The sequence below is a fragment of the Larimichthys crocea genome, chromosome III, assembly GCF_000972845.2.
Source record: "Larimichthys crocea isolate SSNF chromosome III, L_crocea_2.0, whole genome shotgun sequence".
In the NCBI taxonomy this organism is placed as follows: domain Eukaryota; kingdom Metazoa; phylum Chordata; class Actinopteri; family Sciaenidae; genus Larimichthys; species Larimichthys crocea.
This window is the reverse complement of record NC_040013.1, coordinates 12,786,575-12,807,930: the sequence shown is the minus strand read 5'-3', so window position 1 is coordinate 12,807,930 and position 21,356 is coordinate 12,786,575. Positions and strand designations below refer to the sequence as shown.

The 21,356-nt window shown below is 42.0% G+C and overlaps 2 protein-coding genes across 5 annotated transcripts; one reads left to right on the top strand and one right to left on the bottom strand.

Annotated features, from left to right (window-relative positions):
* Positions 1–2,467: 2,467 nt before the first annotated feature.
* Positions 2,468–13,168, top strand: fbxo11a (F-box protein 11a). Of its 3 annotated transcripts, none has more exons than XR_002042655.2 (22): positions 2,468–2,847; positions 4,750–4,874; positions 4,969–5,050; positions 6,055–6,199; positions 6,967–7,096; positions 7,708–7,791; positions 7,881–8,013; positions 8,103–8,209; positions 8,353–8,464; positions 8,715–8,821; positions 9,075–9,212; positions 9,444–9,661; positions 9,744–9,924; positions 10,062–10,184; positions 10,433–10,518; positions 10,672–10,748; positions 10,952–11,095; positions 11,220–11,330; positions 11,481–11,588; positions 11,695–11,745; positions 11,894–11,992; positions 12,146–13,168. XR_002042655.2 is itself a non-coding variant. In XM_010730470.3 (22 exons), the coding sequence occupies exons 1-22, from the start codon at positions 2,754–2,756 to the stop codon at positions 12,273–12,275; spliced, it is 2,640 nt and encodes an 879-aa protein (XP_010728772.1). In that variant the 5' UTR covers positions 2,472–2,753; the 3' UTR covers positions 12,276–13,168. The 3 variants fall into 3 exon arrangements, 2 of the variants coding, with proteins under 2 accessions (XP_010728772.1, XP_010728763.1); XM_010730470.3 differs by having other exon boundaries at positions 2,472–2,847; positions 6,058–6,199; positions 11,695–11,803; XM_010730461.3 differs by having other exon boundaries at positions 2,472–2,847; positions 11,695–11,803.
* Positions 13,169–13,954: 786 nt separating this feature from the next.
* On the bottom strand, positions 13,955–21,086 carry msh6 (mutS homolog 6 (E. coli)). 2 transcript variants are annotated; one of them, XM_019270212.2, is made up of 10 exons: positions 20,630–21,086; positions 19,623–19,825; positions 19,332–19,510; positions 16,613–19,187; positions 15,880–16,163; positions 15,588–15,705; positions 15,408–15,497; positions 15,157–15,311; positions 14,247–14,446; positions 13,955–14,132 (listed from the first exon to the last, which is right to left on the bottom strand). In XM_019270212.2, the coding sequence occupies exons 1-10, from the start codon at positions 20,902–20,904 to the stop codon at positions 14,051–14,053; spliced, it is 4,161 nt and encodes a 1,386-aa protein (XP_019125757.2). In that variant the 5' UTR covers positions 20,905–21,086; the 3' UTR covers positions 13,955–14,050. The 2 variants fall into 2 exon arrangements, with proteins under 2 accessions (XP_019125757.2, XP_010728752.3); XM_010730450.3 differs by having other exon boundaries at positions 19,623–19,828; positions 20,630–21,085.
* Between the last annotated feature and the right edge of the window lie 270 nt (positions 21,087–21,356).

Here is a 21,356-nt window from a genome sequence, read left to right as displayed (position 1 = left end):
CCTTTATTGCAGATAAGTCAAAGTTGGAAAAGCACAGGGGTAAATAATAGAAAAATAAAGACCAAACTGATCATGTTCTATATGTGGTGTTAGGGTTGGACTCAGCTATACAGTACACTCTTCTTTTCTCTACTTTTCTACAAAAACTGGTTCTTGCGCTGGAGCACTTTGAGTTCTCTGGAGAACCTTTTTATCCCGAAAAACCATCTTTTGCCGTTTGCGGCTCTTTGGGGAACTTTTAAGTCATAATTGCAGCACTTTTGGTGCTTTTATGTAAAATAATAAGGTTATTTGTAATACTGATTACTGGTTGTTTTAAGTCGTTTCTTTGCAGCAACTGGTTCTTTGAAGAACCAATAGGTAAAACGTTCCTTGCAGAACTTAAAAATGTTATGGCATGACCATGAAGAACAACTTTAGGTTCTGACTTGAATCTTTATTTTTAAGGGTGCATGTGAGACTTTATTCAGTGTTCTCATTTGATTGTACTGAACAGCACCACCATCAGACAAGCTACCTATCTTTGAGCTGTACAACTTTTTTTTTAAAGTTCTGAAATAATTTGCTGCATAGGTTTCATTATTGTGGCTAGATTACTATAATCCTTATTTACCCTCTTTTACTTGAGCATTGTTCACTCAGCTCAACCTCTTACCTAAGAATGCATTCACGTTATGCTGTGTAAGCCAAAGTTGCACCAAATCACAAAAGCTGTCAACAATACTGAGAGATGTTTGAAAGATGAAACATGTTTATTAGATTTGACATGTGTCATACTGACTTGTGAGACTAGTGAGGATTATTCCTCCTGTCAAACTGAACAAAGACTCTGTAAAGATATTTTGTGATACTGTTTGATATTTATTTGAATGTATTTATTACTCTGCCATTGTGAGACAAACTTCTTAACATCCAGCAGTTAATTCCACTGAAAATAATCATCACTATGGTCTCTGATTAGTGTGGAAGACACTGTTTTACATAATTAACTTATGATGATTGATGACTGATTAATTGCATTGACTGTCCATGAGCTGGAGTCATCAGGACATAATAAGTGCAGTTATGTGAGGTGGTCTTCAGTCATTTACAGCACTTGCAGGTATAAAATAAATGAATGGATTCCACTCTGTCTTAAGGTTTGACTTTGACTTTGATTTGAGATTATGTGAGTGAGAGCTCTGCTTTGTAACTAAGCTCTGCATAGTAAAAATCATTGTTCCCTAAGAAATAATCTTCTTACCAAGCATTTTTAGTGGCTTAGTATGGTTTCCTGTCAAGGACAACTTTCTTAGATCTAGTGATGATCGACTCTGGCATCACAGATCAGCCCTTAATCACAATTTATTGTAGCGGATTATGCAAATTATAAATCAAACTTCAACCTATTTGGGCCCCTGACTAAACTACACATGCATTGTTTAGTGAAATGAACATGTCGTTAGATACACAATCTGTTTAAAACCATCAAAGCATTTAAGTGTCACAGACAATAATAATTTGATAGCAATCTAAAGGATTAAAGACAAACTAGTAGAATTAGGTTCTTCTGCATGCAGGACACACTATCTCCATCAATAAAGCTTCAAACTGTAAATGTAATGGTGGGCTGCAGATGAGTTAAACAGTAGCTCATGATGGACGCATGAATGGCTGAGCTGGTGTTTGTTCTTTCAAACTTTATTGAAAGAACAAAAAAACAAACAAATAAGGAATTCAGTCATACTAGTTCACATTGTACAGTAGTAACATCGGCATAGTTACATAATAGTATAATAAGATTTAAAAAGAAAAAGCATGAAAACAAAAAAGCAAAAATAAAACTTAGATGTGACAGACTTTGTAATCTTACATATAAATAAAGTTCTATAACTGTTGTGACAGGTTACTGGTTAAAAATATCTGCATGAATATTCATTATAGATATACATTTTCTATTAGTAATTAACTTAAGAGACTTAAAATAATAATCAACTTCAATCAAAAATAGCTTAAATGATGGTGATCAATCTTGAAATTTACATTTATGGATGTATAATTTAGAGGTTGACAATGATGCATCGTTTCTTTTGTTTGTATTCGAAATAAGTAATAATGTTTTTTTTCCCCTCAATGCTGATTTTATGTTTTGTTTTACACAGTATAAAGTTTTCAAGTTCTTTCCAAAATGTACTACTATATGGGCAACCATAAAATAAGCGAGTTACATTTTCAGGTTCGGTTTTACAAAAGGTACATTTGTTATCGATGTCAAGGAATTTTCATGGGTATATGTTATGTAGTATTTTTAAATGTAATTCTCTGATTTTATTTGTGACACGGCATTTAAAGGGAAGAAGCCAGGCTTCATGCCAATCAATATCCATAAATATAGCAATCCAGAACAATTTCCTTCTAGGTGTTATTTCCTTAACACTGTAGAAACATTCTCTGATATGCAAACATATCACCGTTGAGTAGACCGCCTGAAAGGGGGAAAGTGACGTGACGGCGAGAGGTCCTCCCATGTGATGTGACTGAGGCCTGACGGACTGTGCCCGTCTGTTATGGCTCCTCCTGCTTCATCAGAACGGGGCAAGACGTAACACCAGTGCAGGGGAACGGGAATAACACACGGCGAGACGTTTCTCAGGAGCCACGGCTGAAGATGGCAGATCGTGCAATGCTGAAGAAAAAGACATAGACGATGCACTTCGAGTCGCCTCTTCTGCTGTGAAGGCTTCGACATTTCTTCAAGATTAACAACACCCCAAATGAACTCCGTCAGAGCAAGTAACGTTAGCAGAAGACCCAGGCGAGTCTCGAGGCCGCGCCCGGTGCAGCCGGAGAGGAACCACCAGGAAAGAGGTGATGTTAGCTGGGCTAGCCTTAGCATCGCCGGACGGCTTGTCAAACAGCGAGCCGTGGGGTTGAATTGTGTTAACTATGGGATGTTGTGTGTTTACCTTGTGTTCATGTGCGGTGTGTATATTAGCGCAGCGTTGGTTGTTGTGTTAAAGCGGTGTGGGGAGACCGCCCAACAGCGGTCTCAAAGCGTCGCTGTGCAGTCAGGAAACACCGAGGCTTTTGTGTTTGTAACTAGCATTCAGGCCGCGCTTTGTTTTGCTTGATTTGTGCCCCGAGTCGGGCCTGACCTCACACCGCTGCCCAATTCAGGTTTTTTTTTGTCAGCTAACGTTACATTAGTGGTGAAAACGACAAGCAATGGCCAATTGTTTGCTTTATTCATGAGTGACAAACGCGGGCGAGGGTACACAAAGTGGTTTTGTCAGTTGTCGTAGCATGCTAACAGAACCTAGCCTGTGCTAGCTGTTATTATTAGCATGTTTGGCTATCTGGCGTTTTTTTTTTTTTTTTTTTTTTGAAAAGCTCCAACATTTATATTTATACAGTGTTAAAACGTGAAAAAAAGCTCGTAATTCACGTACAGACGGCGGTCAGTCACAATATGTTTGGGTTTTTCTGCAGTAGCTGTGTGTGACAACAGACCGTGTTAATGTAAGCGAATACTGGCTGCAATGTTTCAAAGTAAACATTAGCCCGGGATGCTCTGCAATCATAGTTGCTGTAGTTAAAAGCCAGTAATAGAGACACAGTCAATCTGGGGGGACACTGATCAACAACAGTTACAATTGGTTGTTGAATCTAATGCAACGTTATTATGTGGATTAGCTACATGCTGGAATGTTAGTATCAATTTTTACTTTTATTTCTCACAACAGTGATTGTAAACAAGACCTAACAACTTGATTATATTAACAAAACAATTATAATGCGGAACGACCTGTCATACTCATCCTACGAATTATCAGTTTTCTCTGCCATGATCTGCCATAGTACCTATTTCCCTCTGTCCATGTGTTCACAGTGCAGCTCATTTTAAGGTGACTTTAAATGAATAAATGATAGTGTGGGTCGTAGCAGGTCAACAGCCGTATCTTTGTCCGTTTCATGTCATGGTGTTTATATTTGCAGTTGAATTGATGTTTTAATCAAACAGAGTTTGGTGATCCAGCGTTTATTTTTTTCCTGTTTACAATTACAAGTTGCTTTAACTGGCCCAGTTTGTTACACAGACAGTGTTTGTAGTGGTTACTGGCCTAGTAGCCGAGGAGAGTCATCCTTGCTACCAGAGCAACAAGCAGGGAGTTTACATCTCCCATCTGGGGTAGCTATCAACTCATCATGCCATGGTGAATAGCCTTATATGGTTCAGCTCAGCGTTGATGCTATGGTTCTTTTGTTTTTCTCTTGATTGAATCCCCTTTTGATAGATCTGTAATCAATATGTAGCGCACAGAGCAGGAATTAAACAATTGGTGTGTGTGACCTTTGTGTTAAATACTCTTATGGTAATTTGTCGTTACAATATGTTTTTAATTACTGAATATAAAATATGTATGGCAAACAAATTGAAGGTTTAAATTTGAATCTGTTGTTCAGTCAAATATCTGAAACACACACACACAAGTTAACATCCATCATTGCAGATGAAGTTACACATGCTTTATGGCCGCAGAGAAGATAATAGAGGAAAACACTGTGTAATATGAAGTCACAGTGAGTGATAACTCAAGAATATTCAGTGGCAGACTCACTTTCTCGATAAGTGTATTTGAAATTCTACATCATGAATTACCATCGTCATCATGAATATGTTATCGACAGTACATCAGATACTTGTTTCCCTTGTGTTTCCTTCTGTTGCATATTTCAGTATTTTTGATTGGTTTATTGGTTGCATTACAGATGAGGACGTTCCTGCAGATATGGTTGCAGAAGAATCCGGTCCAGGAGCTCAGAATAGTCCGTACCAACTTAGAAGAAAGTCTCTACCCAAGAGAACAGTCTGTCCGACAAAGACAAACATGGAGGTGCGTTCGCCTGGAATCCTTCAAAGATCTCCTTTTAATGAAACACAATAATTAGTGTTTAAACATGTCTTGTGATCTTTATTCTGTCTGACAGGGTGCTTCCACTTCGACTACAGAAAACTTCGGACACCGACCTAAGCGTCCGAGAGTGTCAGGAAAATGTCAAGACTTACCAGGTAATTACGAACATATACATTACTGTACAGTACAACAAGAGCAGTGTTATTCATCAGAAGGTTAATCGGGGCAAAATACAGTTAGTCACTCGTGTTAGCTAGTAGTTGGTAGTTATGCAACATATCAGGTGTTAAGTTGTTGTTTACAATGTCTGTCATGAATACATGCAAATTGTAAAAATGTCAGTTTCAGTTTGACACTGAGGGGTCTTTTTCACTCAGGCAGCCGTAAAACAAGTTTTAGACAAACAAGAAGATGTATAATGGTACCAAGCTTTCGTCAAGAGTTCAGATGATCTCTGTAGAAACATCCTTGGTAAAGACATGAAGTAGTACCAAGAGTTTCACAAAGTGGAAATTATAGAGTCTGTTATTTGTGGCATTTGGCATCATTTTCATGCAGTTCAGTTTTAGCCAAAGCGCCCGAAATAGATGTTTGCCCCGTTAGATGGCATATGATTCTGGCCTTCTGGTGTTGAAGTACACTGTCACATTGCCCTGTGTTGTGATTATAGTAGCTACACAGGTTTCAACAAAAATCCCCTCTAAATAGCAAATATGACAGAAATAACAACAGCTATATATTTATATATGTTCAGTTAATAAGCTTATTAATCACCATGGAATACAGTATTCAGTCTAAATAACACACCCCCAAACGTAACTACAGTGCAAGAATTAAACATTGCTGATTGACTGGCTTTTAAGTAGCCAGGCTGTTAAATCAATACGCACTGAGGTCGGAGTAAATGTAAGAAGTTTCTAATTAGACTTTGACTGAGAGTGTTGACTTTAAGCTTTGAGGGGGCGGACAGTGATGGGACAATTCAGAATGTTAAGTGTTTTTAATATTTCTAAAGAGCCTTCGTTATTTCAGCAGAATTTTGAATTTATCATTCCTCAAGGGATCTTGCTATAAATATGCTCGTATGACTGCTGTTGTCCAACCCCACCCAAAGCCCTGTCTTTCTTTTATTCTAACTTCATGGTCTTCCTCCTACCAGCAGCTCCAGCAGAGCAGTATTTGCAGGAGAAGCTTCCAGACGAGGTGGTGCTAAAGATCTTCTCCTACCTGTTGGAGCAGGACTTGTGCCGTGCAGCGTGTGTGTGCAAGCGCTTCAGTGAGCTGGCCAATGACCCCATCCTCTGGTGAGACTTGATAGTGTTGGGGACATTTACTGATGACCAGCACACTGTGTTACTTGTTACACATGCTCTTTTTGTGTGTTTAATAACCAGTTTAACGGCCGCTTAGATGTTTGTATTTGATAAATATTTAGTCAATACTTAGTTTAAATGTTCTGAGGGAGGTGAACCACAACAGTCCTGTAGCTACTTGCTCATGTTATTCTTATTTCATATTACCTTTTATAAAGCAGTTTGTGTAAAGACGCAGGAGGGAAGTATGCTTTTCTTCTGCTGTGATTACAAACAATCTAGTCCTGGAAATTGACGGCACATTAGATCAAAAAGCTATTTTCCATTTGTCTGTAGGGAACCTCTCTTCCAATGGATGCTATTGTGTGTAATGACCAGGATACAAACAGCACTTTATGTTTTTATGTTGAATTTCAAATATCGATATAGAAGAGCAAACGAGTTTTACAACTGTAAAGAGAACAACATCTTGATGACTGTAAGAAGCAGAGTTTCAAAGAAAATAACCAGTCAGTAATGTGTTCACTGTGTAGACAGACAATCAAAAGAAAGTAGCCAACCATGGTCATATCACTATGAATATGTTTAAACAAAAAACTGTCTCAACTGTGGTGCAAAATCGTTTTAATAGTTTAAACATCACAAACAATGACGTTTTACTGAAGTCTGGTGTACCAGAGCTTCTGTATTGTAGACAAAGACTAGGACACAAATGAGATGTGGTGGGTGTTAATCGCTGTTGTTCTTTCCTATTTCAGGAAGAGGCTGTACATGGAAGTTTTTGAATACACGCGGCCCATGATGCACCCCGAGGCAGGGAAGTTCTACCAGATAAACCCAGAAGAGTATGAGCAGCCTAACCCGTGGAAGGAAAGTTTTCAGCAGCTGGTATGGAACCTCCTGTGGGCTTACTTACTGATTCATTTGAGTTTATATTTTATTATGAAGCAAATGAGACACGGGCACGGACATTGCATTTCTCCTATCATGGCTTTTATGTTTATGTGTCTTAGCTTTGACTTTATACTAGAAGAGGGAAATACTGTTTCCAAAAAATACATAAAACTAGAAAGTAATTTTTACTAAAACCTCCCTAAAGTGCTTTGAAACATATTTAGTTTCATGTATAAGTTGCCTCTATGTGCAGAAAAAATTATGATTCAGTATTTGCCCAACTTTAAAACGTAGTTTTAAGACCCCCTCTGACCTCTTTTAATCCTTACTTGAATATTTTTGCTGCCAAACGTTTGTTCTCTGCGACATTAAATCCTCCTGTGCATAGGCAGCTAATGTCATGTGAAAGGGCAACACCACAGGCCGTAATGGTGACATTCAGTATTCAGGAGAACTATGTGTTTAAATTATATTCCTTTGCGATACATTGACCTTTAGGATTGTTTTCCCACCATCCTGTTCAAAATGCAATGTCTTTGTTGTCTCGAAATTTTCAGCACGAATTATTCTGTTCTCATGTGTGTGAATAAATAATTCCTTTACAGTACAAAGGAGCACATGTGAAGCCAGGCTTTGCAGAACACTTCTACAGTAATCCTGCCAGATACAAAGGGAGAGATAACATGTTTGTAAGTAACATCTAGTTCTTTTTTTCCCACCACTTTAATACTCATTACGTCTCGTATGTCATTCACCTGACTCGTGATGTCTCCTCTAGTACTATGACACCATTGAGGATGCTCTCGGAGGGGGCCAGGAGCCTCACTTTGACGGCCTGATATTCGTCCACTCTGGTATTTACACAGATGAATGGATCTACATCGAGTCGCCTATCACAATGATTGGAGCTGGTATGTATGTCTGAACTGGTTACAGTTTCATTGTGTCATTCAGTTTAGCCTCGACTCTTATTAATTAAACCTTTGTGGTTATTTTGTAGCTCCTGGTAAAGTAGCAGAAAAAGTAATCATTGAGAATACCAGAGACTCTACATTTGTATTCATGGAAGGCTCCGAAGACGCTTATGTTGGATACATGACCATTAGGGTGAGAGGACATTTTCTCTTTTTTTTATGCGTCTATATAGGCCACATGTACAGTGCATCCATCTTTTTTTAAATGACCTAAATGGTTCATATGCACTCAGTGTGGTTAAAAGCAATTGTCAATTGTTTTGCTCTCCGCTGCAGTTCAATCCTGATGATAAATCCGCCCAGCACCACAATGCACACCACTGCTTGGAGATTACAGTCAACTGCAGCCCCATTATCGACCACTGCATCATACGCAGCACATGCACAGGTAACACTGCTGCACCTTTGTTCTACTTCTGTGGTTCCCAACCTTCAAAAAGGGCCACAAGATAAATCAGAGGGGTTGCAAGATGATTAATGGGATAGGAAAGACGAAAAACAAAGTTATGCTAAAGAATGTTGGGAATCGCTGCTCTACTTTATGTTTACTTAGAATCCATAAACCATCCACCACAGGGCACACATTTTTGTTTGACATATATTAATGTACCAATAAATCTCTGTCCTGTTTGTTTCAGTGGGGTCGGCTGTCTGTGTCAGCGGCCAGGGTGCTTGTCCCACAATCAAGCACTGCAACATTAGTGACTGTGAAAATGTTGGTCTTTACATCACAGACCATGCACAGGTAATGTACACCTTTTTACTTGTGTTGTTTAAGTGTTAGGAATACTGCAACACTGCACTGTAGCTAATTGAACAACAGCAGCAGAGTCCACCTTTCTCAGTTCTCAAACACTCTTGGCTTTTCTTATAAACAGCGTCTAGAAAACCAACCTTTTTACATGTAACATAATAATATAAAATAAAACAAATGGTTAAAAATAGACGTGAAAATGTCAAAGCCGTATACTTACCATATAACATTGTTTATGGTTCAGGGAATATACGAAGACAACGAGATCTCAAACAACGCTCTAGCTGGGATCTGGGTGAAAAACCATGGCAACCCAATCATCAGACGTAATCACATCCACCACGGCAGAGATGTGGGCGTTTTTACGTTTGACCACGGCATGGTAAGCTACACCGTTCACTGACCACTGCATTGTACTGTTATTGCAAGAAGTGATTGTGCCTCATTTTGCTGCAGTGAAATGCCACAGTTGTATGATGCTTTTCTGTATATGTGAAGTTTAAGGACCCTGATTTTAGTATGATTAAACAGCAGAATCATTATGGAAGTGTAAATTGTTGGTTTTACAAGTCCTTAATATAAAGTCATTTTGAATTCTTCTGTCCATTCCCAGGGTTACTTTGAGAGCTGTAACATCCATAGGAACCGTATAGCCGGCTTTGAGGTGAAAGCGTACGCCAACCCAACAGTGGTTCGCTGTGAGATCCATCACGGTCAGACGGGGGGGATCTACGTGCACGAAAAGGGCCGCGGCCAGTTCATTGAAAACAAGATCTATGCAAATAATTTTGCTGGGGTGTGGATCACCTCCAACAGTGACCCCACAATAAGGTCAGTGTTGCAAGTATTGAAAGTATCATGGAAACTGTACAGGTGTATCATGTCCTAAAAATTACGTTTTGTCATAATACAGAGGCAATGCCATTTTTAATGGCAACCAAGGTGGTGTGTATATTTTCGGTGATGGCCGAGGTCTCATCGAAGGAAACGACATCTATGGTAACGCCCTGGCAGGAATCCAGATCAGGACAAACAGCTGCCCTATTGTCAGACACAACAAGATCCATGACGGCCAGCACGGTGGCATCTATGTGGTAAATATCAGACACAGCCATTAAACCCATTACCTTACACCAGCAGCATTTTTACATCGCTGTTTTCACCTCCACAACTTTCTCGTGCTGTAAATCCTAAACACAGCAGTGATGTATGGTGGTTTTGTATCACGCAGCACGAAAAAGGACAAGGCGTCATAGAGGAGAACGAGGTGTACAGCAACACGCTGGCAGGAGTGTGGGTGACAACGGGCAGTACGCCAGTACTGAGGAGGAACAGGATACACAGCGGGAAGCAGGTAAGATTAGAGGCTGGTTACAAGTTTAATGACGATAAATAAATGTAAAGTGACAAACCAGAAGCAAATATGATACTTTTATCTGAGGTGATGTAGTTAGGCTGGCATATGTGATCACAGATTGCAGACCATCTTAGTATTCTCCGTTTTAAAAACATCTGTTGTGTAGCTCCATCACATAGAAACTAATTCATAAAAGGCATGTTAATACCAGGAATAAATGTGAAATTTCGCTGTCGTTTAAACAGGTTGGGGTCTACTTCTATGACAATGGTCATGGCGTGCTGGAAGACAATGATATCTACAATCACATGTACTCTGGAGTTCAAATTAGGTTTGTGGAAAATGACAGTAATATAGAAATATTCACCCAAACACCCAAAATTTGCATCACTTAATGACAGTGATGCAAATTTTGCCTTATTGTGTACAAGCATTTATCGTGAGTGAAGCTGTGGATAAACTCTTGTGTGTCCTTTTTTGACAGGACTGGCAGCAATCCCAAGATTAGGCGAAACAAGATCTGGGGAGGCCAGAATGGAGGCATTTTGGTCTACAACTCAGGTGAGAAGCAGAGCAGTCTTGTTTTATTTGACCTTTTTTTTTAGAGTGCCTTTTTTCCTCCCAAGAGGGAAATCAATATACTTGTTGACACCTGACAGGGAGTCAGTGGCCTCCTTGGACATTGCTAATATAGTGATATGGTGACAGTTGTGACAGTTCTCCATTGCTGCCCTAATAATGAAACATGTATTTGTGTTTTTCAGGCTTGGGCTTCATCGAGGACAATGAGATCTTTGACAATGCTATGGCAGGAGTGTGGATCAAGACGGACAGCAACCCCACCCTACGGAGGAATAAGATCCATGATGGGAGAGACGGTGGCATCTGTATATTCAACGGAGGAAGAGGTAACTAAAATGGGGGGGGGTGCTCATCGAAGATTGTCTTCCCTTTAGTTTGTGTTGGTGCATTGCAGTATATTTTAGTGTGCCAGTGGAACCGTGGCGCTGAAAGTCTGTTTTCTGTCTTCAGGTTTGTTAGAAGAAAACGACATCTTCAGAAATGCCCAAGCAGGAGTCCTCATTAGCACCAACAGTCACCCTGTACTGCGGAAAAACAGGATATTTGACGGCTTTGCTGCAGGTGGGTCACACCTGCACATAGACTGTAGTCCTGTTTATACATCCTTACAAATATGTCTGTGTGAAGTTATTATGAGGGGCAGTATGTGTTGCTAAAGGGACGCAGGGAGTTCTGTCATTTGAACTATGTGTTTTATTTTTTTATAACTAGGTATTGAGATCACCAATCATGCCACAGCAACCCTGGAGGGTAATCAGATCTTCAACAATCGCTTTGGGGGATTGTTTCTTGCATCTGGTGTCAATGTTACAATGAAAGGTACTCCCAAAGAATTTAATGTTTCTTGAAAAACCCTCAATTTCCTGCCAACACATGAAAATGTAAGTGGTTTGTAGTTAACCAGTCTCTTTTCTCTTTCCTCTAGATAATAAAATCATGAACAATCAAGATGCCATTGAAAAGGCTGTGAGCAGAGGTCAGTGCCTGTACAAGATTTCAAGTTACACCAGCTACCCAATGCACGATTTTTACAGGTAATTTATGTTTATACTTGCAGCGAAGGTGATTAGAATATCCTCAACTGTTCGCCTGTTTCATGACAAACACAATTTGCGTTCCCGCAGGTGTCACACCTGTAACACAACAGACCGCAACGCCATCTGTGTGAACTGCATCAAGAAGTGTCACCAAGGACACGATGTGGAGTTCATCAGACACGATAGGTCAGTCTTATTGATCACTAGAGACCATTTGATCAGGCAGGCTACCGAACACAGGGTTGTTTTAGCTGGAGTGTAAAGTATATAAAATGTTTTCATCTTTGCACCTTACTGGAGTTTCTCTAAACAACATTTTTTTTGTCCTCTCTCTTGCAGATTCTTCTGTGACTGTGGTGCAGGGACGCTGTCAAATCCTTGCACATTAGCCGGAGAGCCGACTCACGACACAGACACACTGTATGACTCGGCTCCTCCTATAGAGTCCAATACACTGCAGCACAACTGAGCTCGACACGACACGAGATCCTTTTACGCTTCAGCAGTAACGGGCATAAGACACTTTAAGTTGTGCAGCGGAGGAGGAGGTCCAAACTAAAATACAGATTCACTTTGACAGAGCATATACAGAGACTTAAAAAAAAAGAAGAAAAAAAAGACTTGGACATGAATATGCTAAAAGGAGAATTTAAAGAAAAAAAGTCTGGTTATGGATGCCTCGCCATTTCCTTTTTCTTCAATTATTTGACAACAAAGAAAAATCAGTGTGGGACAGAGTGAAGAGCAGCTGACTCAGGGTTTGTGAGTGTGTTGGCTTGGTCAAGTAAGTGAAACCGGTGAGATGGACAAAAATCCTCCAAGGTCCTTTTTAAGATGAACAACATACCGCAGTCATGTACAGACCCATCGCGGACAGACGCTCAGTCAGAAGAGGCACAACTTTTCTCATGAGGAGGCAAATGCCTCCAATTCAAATGCTTCCATCACTGGGCAACCGACGTGCTCGTATGATATGTACGGGAAAAATGACCTAGCACTTCAGCTTTTTTTTTTTTCCCTCTTCCTCAAGACAACTGTTGAGATTTTGATTTTAATGCTTTTTGTGTAGTTTTGTATTTTCATGCAAAAATCTTACTGTACTTGAATGTCTTTATTTTATTAAATGTGTTCAAATTTTTTTGGTTATTATACCCTAGAATTGCTGTAATTATACATGTCGCAGTATCTAACTTCTTTCTGTGAAAGAGATCAGAGAAAAGAGAGAGAAAAAAAAAACACTAAAACATTTTCTCCAGCAACGTTGACTCCTTTCCATTTGCAATACAGAAAAATCGATGCTGAAACGTGCTTTCACAGGACCTGCGTTGATGTTTGGGGTCTTTGTAAAAAAAAAAAAAAAAATTGTATAGGAGCTGAACAATTGTGATACTTCTGTTTTACATAATCTATGCATATTTTCTGTTTTTATTGGCCTGTCATGCATGTCGCAGTTTACAGGAAGGACTAATAAGAAAGATAAAGGGCAACAACAAGACTTTTTTTATTCGAGGCTGTGGTCGTGTAACAGTTCAGAGGTGGTGTTTGTTTAGCCTGATGAACCTGTGATATTCCAATGACGACAGTCTCTTCTTTACCAATTAAACACTTTGCTGATATTTTAATGTATCAGTTAGGAAGTTATCCAAGGATATTGGATGGTTGTACCGTCTGTTGTACACTCAACCTGTCATTGATTTCAGTTATGTAGATTATATAATCTATACACATCTCGCCCTGTATTAGATTCAACATGCTCGCCTTCGCTTCAATAATGGGCACAGATGAGGGGCAGAGGGAGTCATTTCACTTTTATTAGGTCTGAGAAAAACAAATGAAAAAGGCAAGTCTTGTGAAAGCACAGCAAATTCTGATTGTTTCTTTTCCTTGTTTGACAATGTTGCTGGAGAATTTAAAGGCTTTTACTCTACTGAAGCTGAGACAAGTATCTATATACAGCGCTATATGGTTTCATTGCCCTCTCCCCCCTTCCTCCCCATTCATGTGTACTGGTGATTGTGGGTTCTCATACAGACTGAAATGTATGCATGTATCATAACATCTAGACTTAATATATTGTGAAGTATTCAATAACCGTTATGTAGGCGCTAGCGTGAATTAAAAGGGTTTAATTTCCTAGATGAAACATTGTCATTTTTTAAAAATAAACTTTATTAGATCATTACAGTAGTGTTTTTTCCAAGTGCTCAGAACAAAACGTCAACAAAAACAATGCATGTCTACAAACTACAGGTTGTTGAGCATCTGAATGAGTGAAGCGAAGTGTGTGTTTCCCAGTGTAGCATCTTCAGCAAACTGGCAAAGCTTCCTGCGAGAGGAGAGAAGGAAAATATCAGAACAAAGCTTTGGCATCTTTTCTTTGGATGCAGTAACATGAGGTGGAGTAGCTACAGAATACATTAACCCCAAAACTAATACATACTTGAAGAGTCTGAGGCTGATGGTGCTCTTCTCAAACTCTCTGGCCTTCCTGTGACCTGACTGGATGACCTCTTCTGGCAGGCTGGCGAGTCGAGCAGCATTGAAGCCGTAACTCTTCGGACAAGCACCGGTGATGAACTTGTAGAGGAACGTGATGGTCTCCTGACTTGGATCCTCGCATTCATTCTCCACCATGCATGCCTGAGAGAGAGAGAAAACCAGGATATTACACACTACATGATTCAGAATACACAAATAAACACACTCAGACAAATGGTAGGTGTGTGCAACTACAGAACACACCAAGCACGAGCTTGAAATTATGCATTTATGCGTATAATAAATAAATCCACTTGCAATTAGCAAGCTGTTGTGTGAAAAAAAGTGTGCACAAAATGAATTCCCTTAAGTAATTTGCATCATATCACACAAGTAATAGAAACATCAGTTGCAGGTTGTGGTTAGAGGAGCAGCCGCTGATAGAAACAGGGAAGCAGCTGTGCCCACAAACAACTGAATTCATTCTCTCAAGCTAAAATCTAAAGTTATTGCTCTCAATGCACTTGTCCATGTCCTCTCTAGATGTTTTCATTCAGTTTATAGAGAACGATCTCTCAATTCGTATATTAATTAGTATTCAGAAGGAACAAATAACTCATTTGTGTGGTGAAAGAAAATTCATAAAACACCTCCAAGGGCTCTGCATGAAACCGAGAAAGTTCATTTCCTGTACCAAAAGAGCAATGAGGGGTGTAACGGATAAGAAACCAAATAAAACAAAATGCAATAAACAAACAGAATTCAGAAGATATTTCCCAAGCTCATCATTTCAGCCGCAGCTTTTTACATTTTCACACTCTCAAGCTGTCTGCTACTGCAGTATTTAGCATGTTTGCTGTTGCTGTACTCACCATGTGGCCCAACCGCACAGCATGGTTGTTGGCATAGTCCTCCACCAGGGAGTGGTAATGTGTGGAGAAGAGCGTGCGACAGCAGATCTTCTCAGCAAGCTCCTTCACAACAGCGCTGGCAATCGCTGTGCCATCATATGTGGCTGTGCCCCTTCCTGGAAACGGTTCACAGCAGAATGGTTACATCCCCAAAACACTTGCTGAGGCGACTGCCAGTGATGTTCAGTTACTATAAAGCAACAAAGACTTACCTAATTCATCCAGGAGCACAAGGGAATGTTTTGTAGCGTGATGCAGGATGCTGGCAGTCTCACTCAGCTCCACAAAGAAGGTACTCTCTCCTAGTTAGGATGTAGAGGACAATACAAGATCAGTCCATGTAGCAGAAATTTAAAGACATTGCTGCACACTGATGGGGCTTGTGATTTTACCAGCCATGATGCGATCTGAGGCGCCCAGCCGAGTGAAGACCCTGTCGACTGGTGTGAAGCGCAAGCTCTCGGCGGGAACGTAGCAGCCCAGCTGAGCTAGGATGATCACAAGTCCACACTGTAGAAAAAAGAGCAGCACAGTATGGTCAACATGACTTCAAACAGACCTGTGTCCATGCAGATTTGAAATTCTAGTTCCAGTTTATCATGATTCCTGTTTTGTGGTTTTATACACACACAGAGAAAATAATAAAATATTTGCTAGATCAATAGACATCTCTAAGTGACCCACCTGTCTCATCAGAGTAGACTTTCCACCCATGTTTGGCCCTGTGACGAGGACACAAGAGGCATCGTTTTTTTCCTCGTCGTCTTCACTGCTGCCAGGGCAGCCGATGTGTATGTCATTAGGGATGAAGTCGTCGCCGAAAAACGTCTTGGTGACGCAAGGGTGACGGGATCCAGTGAGGTCAAGGAATGGCGCCACCTGGTCATCACCCTCAGGGAGCACCACCTCTGGCCTGGTCATCGGTCCGTCTCCACCCTGACTGTAGCGCGACAAGGCCAGCAGTGCATCTGAAAAAAAAAACATCGACACGTCACTAGTAACGAAGTAAAGAGGCATCCGACGGCTTTCTCAGGATGACTTTGCAGCTCAGCTCTGTGAAAACTAAATAAATAAACCTATGGTTGATGGATGGCCTAGTGCTAGAAAAACACATTATAAGCACATTACGTTACTGCACCAGAGATCAGTGAAAAACTGCAATTATCTCTTCTGCTGTAAGGAACAGACACCAGCGCACACCTTGCATAAGAGTAAAAAGCAAACTAATTACTGTCTTAGCCAAGTCTTGAATAGAAATAGTTCCTCAGATTTTTAACAAGCAACTGTAACTGGTGCTACATCATCATCATCATCTCACACACATTATAGAGGCATATCAGTAACATCAACAGGAAACGTTTTCAGAGCAGACACCTGCATTGTCAAGGATCAAGAAGAACAAAAGGGATGCAATTACCCAGCACTGCCATGCACTCCACGCCCGTCTTCCAGTCTTTGTAGTTCTTGTCAAAGTTGTAGAAGAGCCTCCTCATGCAGTCTTTCACAGCAGCGTCTCTCTTCTCCTCGAATCCTTGCAGCTCTGAGAAAAGTCGCTCTGACTCTTTTGTCACATAACGCTTCCAGCCTTTTTTTGTGGATTTCACCTCGTACTCCTCAGGAATGTTCCTCTCTGAGACGCTGTCAGGCACCTCCATCTGGTAGCGGTTTCGCCCAGTTCCCCAGTAGGACATGTTTTTACAGCCAAGTCTCTTCTTCTGTCTGTCCAGGTACTCCTGCAGCTCGCGTTCGCAGTTCTTGACTCCAGCCAGGGCCTGGTCATACTCTGGGTCAAAGCCTGCTTTAGGGGATATCACACCAGTAGTGCGGGCTTTCTGGTGGTCAAAGGCCGTATCCCAGCGCTTGAGTTCAGCAGAGAGGTCGGGAAAGAGCCCGTCCTTTTCGCTTTTCAGGGTGACAATTTGACAGAGCAACTTGGAACGAGATTCATCTGAAACTGGAGCGAGGACGGAAATGATCTCCTGCATGGTTTTGAAACCTTCCAGTGCTGAGAGGAAGTCTGTGATCTTGCGCTTGCTGTAGGTGACCTCCTCATAGAGAACTGCTCTGCTGTCAGGGTGATCCTGGCCCTTTAGAGGAGTGCCAATGCTGTGGATTTTACTCAGAAGGCGTTCCAGATCTGGAAGCTTCTTCAGCAGGTCTGAAACCTCAGTAGCCTGGGCCTGAGCTCCCATCAGGTCTTCCACTGCATTCAGTCGGTCGTTGATGGATGTGGGGTTGCACAGAGGGGCACAGAGCCACTGCTTCAGCAGCCTCTTGCCAAATGGGGTTGAGCAGGTATCCAAACGCTCCAGCAGCGTCCCTTCTGTTCCTCCCGACCCGCTCTGAAAGATTTCCAAGTTTGCCAGAGTCACTCCATCAAGGACCATCCGCTGACGAGTCTGGGCAAAGAAACTGGCAGGTCCGGCAGCTTTTTCCATCTCAACATCAACAGGAATATATTCTTCAAAGTTGGCCATGGAGAGCAGCTCTTGGTCTACCAGACATTTCTTCAGGTAGAAAATGCATCCACCCAGCGCCGACAGTGCCAGCTCATAGCCCTCTTTAGGAGTCAGGCACAGTGAATCACTCTCAGAGGTCATGTTCTTGAGAAGAGCGGGAAGAAAATTTTTTCCTGCCCCCTGATCCTTGCCAGCAGTCTCGCTAAAGTAATCTTCTTCTGAAAGGGTCTTAAGAGTCTTCTGAGCATCCCAGAACTGGGTGCCTGCATTAAGCCCTTCCTGCAAGGCAGAGGACAGGGAGGCCTTGAGGATTTTGCGTGTTTCAACAGATGGGTTCCCCTTTTCAAAGAGCACCTCAGCGGGAGCAAAGTGTGCTATCAGAGTGCGCAGACGTGAGCAGTGACGGTCGTCTGGGAACTGGCCTACATGGAAATAACCCACAGAGGTATCAACAAAGGAGACTCCATATGTGCGGCAACGACCAGAGCTTTCCTCCTCAGCCTTTTCCTTTATACTCAGTAGGAACTTGCTCTGACTCTCAGAGGGAGCACCGTCCAACACGCTGTAGGTCTGGGTACCACGTGTGATAATCCGGCACACCTCTCTTTTCACCACGCGGTCAAACTTGGTGGGCTTAGCCATGGCCTTGCAACGCGTTTCCATCATCTCTGGGGTCTCTGTCTGCTCCACACGACCCACCTTGTAGCCTTTCTGGACAAGTACATCTGAGAAACGTCCAAAGCCGATCTCTGGAAAGCCTGAGTGCGCCCAGGTCCCCTTCATGAAAGTTAGTCCCAGCTCGTTGACTCCGACCACAGCATCCATGTGGTAGAGCTCATAAAACTTCCCCACCTTGTAGAAAATGACTGTATCAAACATCTTAGACTTTAGCTGCCACCAACGGCGCATGCCAGGAGTGTTTCTGTTCAAAAAGTCTTCTGGCACATACAGGGTGGTCGGATCGTAGTCATCCTCTGTCTGTCGCCGCCTTCCAGCATCTTTCCTCCTACCATCCTGCAACCACTCCAACTTCTCATGGTCCCAAATTGTGGCACCTCCACCGGTGCCTGATCCGTTTGCCTGGCTCTCAAAGTTGTCAGGGGCAGAGAAAGCCGACAAACGAGACTTCGTATCGGCTGCAACAGCTGCCGGAGCTCGTTTTGGTGCAGTGGACGGGGTAGGAGGTATCTTAGCTTTTGCAGCAGCAGGCTTTTCTGCAGGACGTTTGCGCTTCACAGGCTTGACAGGACTGTCTGCTTCGGACTCATGAGTGCTCTCCTTCTCCTCTTCACTGCTCACTGTCCCTTCTTCTTCCTCCTCATCCTCGCTGCTGGAAGCAGCCTGTTCTGGTTTGAATTCCTCATCCGATCCATCACTGTCTGAGGCTACAATTATGCGACGGCGCTTGGCCTTGTTTCCTTTTTCTGTTGAAGCGCGTGACGAACGTCGACTGACCTTGGGTGACTTCGCTTTCTCATTTTTCGGTTCATCTTCATCACTGACCTCTTCATCACTCATTGTTGACTTGTCAAGCTAAAAACAAAACAAAGGAGGACAGGTAAAAATAAAAGGTTTAAATCCTGCATTACTGACCTGATTTGATATAACATTGTTATTAATTATTGTAAAATGTAGACATGTGCATATTTCTTGAAACAGCAATTAAATACATGTCACCTCCATTTCCTCATCCTCATCATCCTCTTCCTCATCAGATGGATCCGTACAAAGAGGCATCTTTAATCTTTTTTCGGGGCTGTCAAACATCACTCCATCAGCGAGCTCCATTGCGCGACGGATTACAGGTTTGCCACTGAAGAAAACACCTCCCGATTTAGCATCACTGCTGTCAGAGCCTGCAAAACAAAAGCAAATACTGTCATGTAGCTTACAGGGAGGATAAAGCACATTATATTTACAGCTTTAAGATTATTAATATCATTAATCATGGAACTAATTGTAGCCAACCTTGGTACTCTCTGATATATTTGGTGCTGACCCATCCTCTAGTAGGGGGTTCATCAAAGAAATGGACGTGTATGCGTTGGTCCCGACCACGGCCCCTCATCTGCTGTCCACTCAGAGGTTGGGGTACCACCATGCAGGGCCACCAGGGGTGTCCCTCCAGTTTTGCCCAGACGAGGGCGCCGGCACTTAACGTGCATGTGGGGCTGCTGAAGGAAGGGGAAATGACAAAAACATACAAGATTTTAATTAACCCACAGGGAGGAAATTCACTCATCACATAAAGAGTCTGGCAGCTGTTGGAATGAAGGACCTGTGGTAGCGCTCCTTCTTACATGGTGGTAGTAGCAGTGTGATGCTGAAAGAGCTGTTTAAGGCCCCCACAGTCTCATGCAGGAGGCGAGAGGAGTTTTTCATGATGGATGCCAGCTTTGCCAACATCCTCCACTTCCTCTATGAAGTCTAGGGGGAAGTCCAGGACAGAGCTGGCCCTCTTAACCACTTTGTTGAGTCTCTCTCCATGCTTCTCCCTCCCCAGCAGACAACTACATAGAAGAGGCAGATGCTGCCAAAGTGTTGTAAAGGTCTTTTTAACAGTCCTGCATCATTCCTATATTGACACCAGGAAACACAATAAAAGCATGTCCTGGACTTCATTCTGTCATTCTTGACTTTATATGAAAAAAGGACACACGTGTTATAATTGATTTCACAAAGCCAAAACAACAGCCAGCAGCACACCAGCTCATGTGGCTTTAACTACAGACAGCCCACGTTGTCTTGACTATATCACATGACAGTCGTTACTGTATTTCACATTTAGTCTCCACGTTTTTAAGCACGGGCAGCATGCTCTGCGTGGACTCAAGCACTATTACAAGCATGGCCGACTTCAACTATTACATGAAAACCAGAGGAGCTGCAGCAGTAAACTGCGTTATTTCACACGAGAGGGGGAAAAACTGCACGACGTGTCTCCAGCACTCACAGCATTATAACCGCTAACTCACCTTTGTTTGGTTGTTGGGGCCTTGTCGCCAAAGAGTTTGTTGAATCCTCCATTCGCAGACTTGGAGTTACTTTTAGGTTTAACTTTGTTGCTCTTGGCTGGTTGTTGTTGTTGTTGCGGTGTTTGTTTAGCTTGCTCTTTCGGAGAGGAGTTGGACTTCTCCACGGAGGAAGGCAGGTCTGCCTCGGCCGGAGAGGGACTCGGCTTCGGCTTCGGCTTGGAGACCGGCGGCGGAGACTTGGTGAAAAAATTGAAAAGAGAGCTTTGCTTCGCCATGTGTGCGACTTTCACGTCTTTTTATAACAGTACTTTTGAAATAAACTTAACGGCAGCGTCCCGGGCCTTCTGACATCACCTAGCACCCTGCTACACAGCGTCACGGCGCGAGCGCGGCCAGTTCGCGGGAAACACAAGCACGGGGCGTCGTGGGCGTGGCACGAGCCTCTGCCAATGACAAGCGACTATACTGTGACACGGAAGTGACGTATGTCAACATAATTCCCCTTGGCGCTCAGCGGAAGCGGAACTATTTATTTATTTATTTATTTGGTTGTTTACTCAATTAGTTTAATATTAATTAACAACCATTGTGTCAAGTTTTCAGTTTAAACGAAGATCAAGATGAAATACAAAAAAACATAGGAAAAAGAACCACAAGAAAGAAAAAGTAAACTATATATCATTTTCAGATAATCAGCCATAACTAAATTGCATTTGTAATAATAATA

What these genes read in the sequence shown, in the direction of transcription:
- fbxo11a (XM_010730461.3), top strand. Translation starts at nt 2,754, where the DNA reads ATGAACTCCGTCAGAGCAAGTAACGTTAGCAGAAGACCCAGGCGAGTC. An exon ending in GCCAATGACCCCATCCTCTG is followed by an intron (nt 6,200 to 6,966) that starts GTGAGACTTGAT and finishes TTCCTATTTCAG; the next exon opens with GAAGAGGCTGTACATGGAAG. An exon ending in TACTCTGGAGTTCAAATTAG is followed by an intron (nt 10,519 to 10,671) that starts GTTTGTGGAAAA and finishes CTTTTTTGACAG; the next exon opens with GACTGGCAGCAATCCCAAGA.
- msh6 (XM_010730450.3), bottom strand. Translation starts at nt 20,904, where the DNA reads ATGGCGAAGCAAAGCTCTCTTTTCAATTTTTTCACCAAGTCTCCGCCG. An exon ending in AGTCTACTCTGATGAGACAG is followed by an intron (nt 15,706 to 15,879) that starts GTGGGTCACTTA and finishes TTTTTTCTACAG; the next exon opens with TGTGGACTTGTGATCATCCT. An exon ending in ATCAGCCTCAGACTCTTCAA is followed by an intron (nt 14,133 to 14,246) that starts GTATGTATTAGT and finishes CTCCTCTCGCAG; the next exon opens with GAAGCTTTGCCAGTTTGCTG.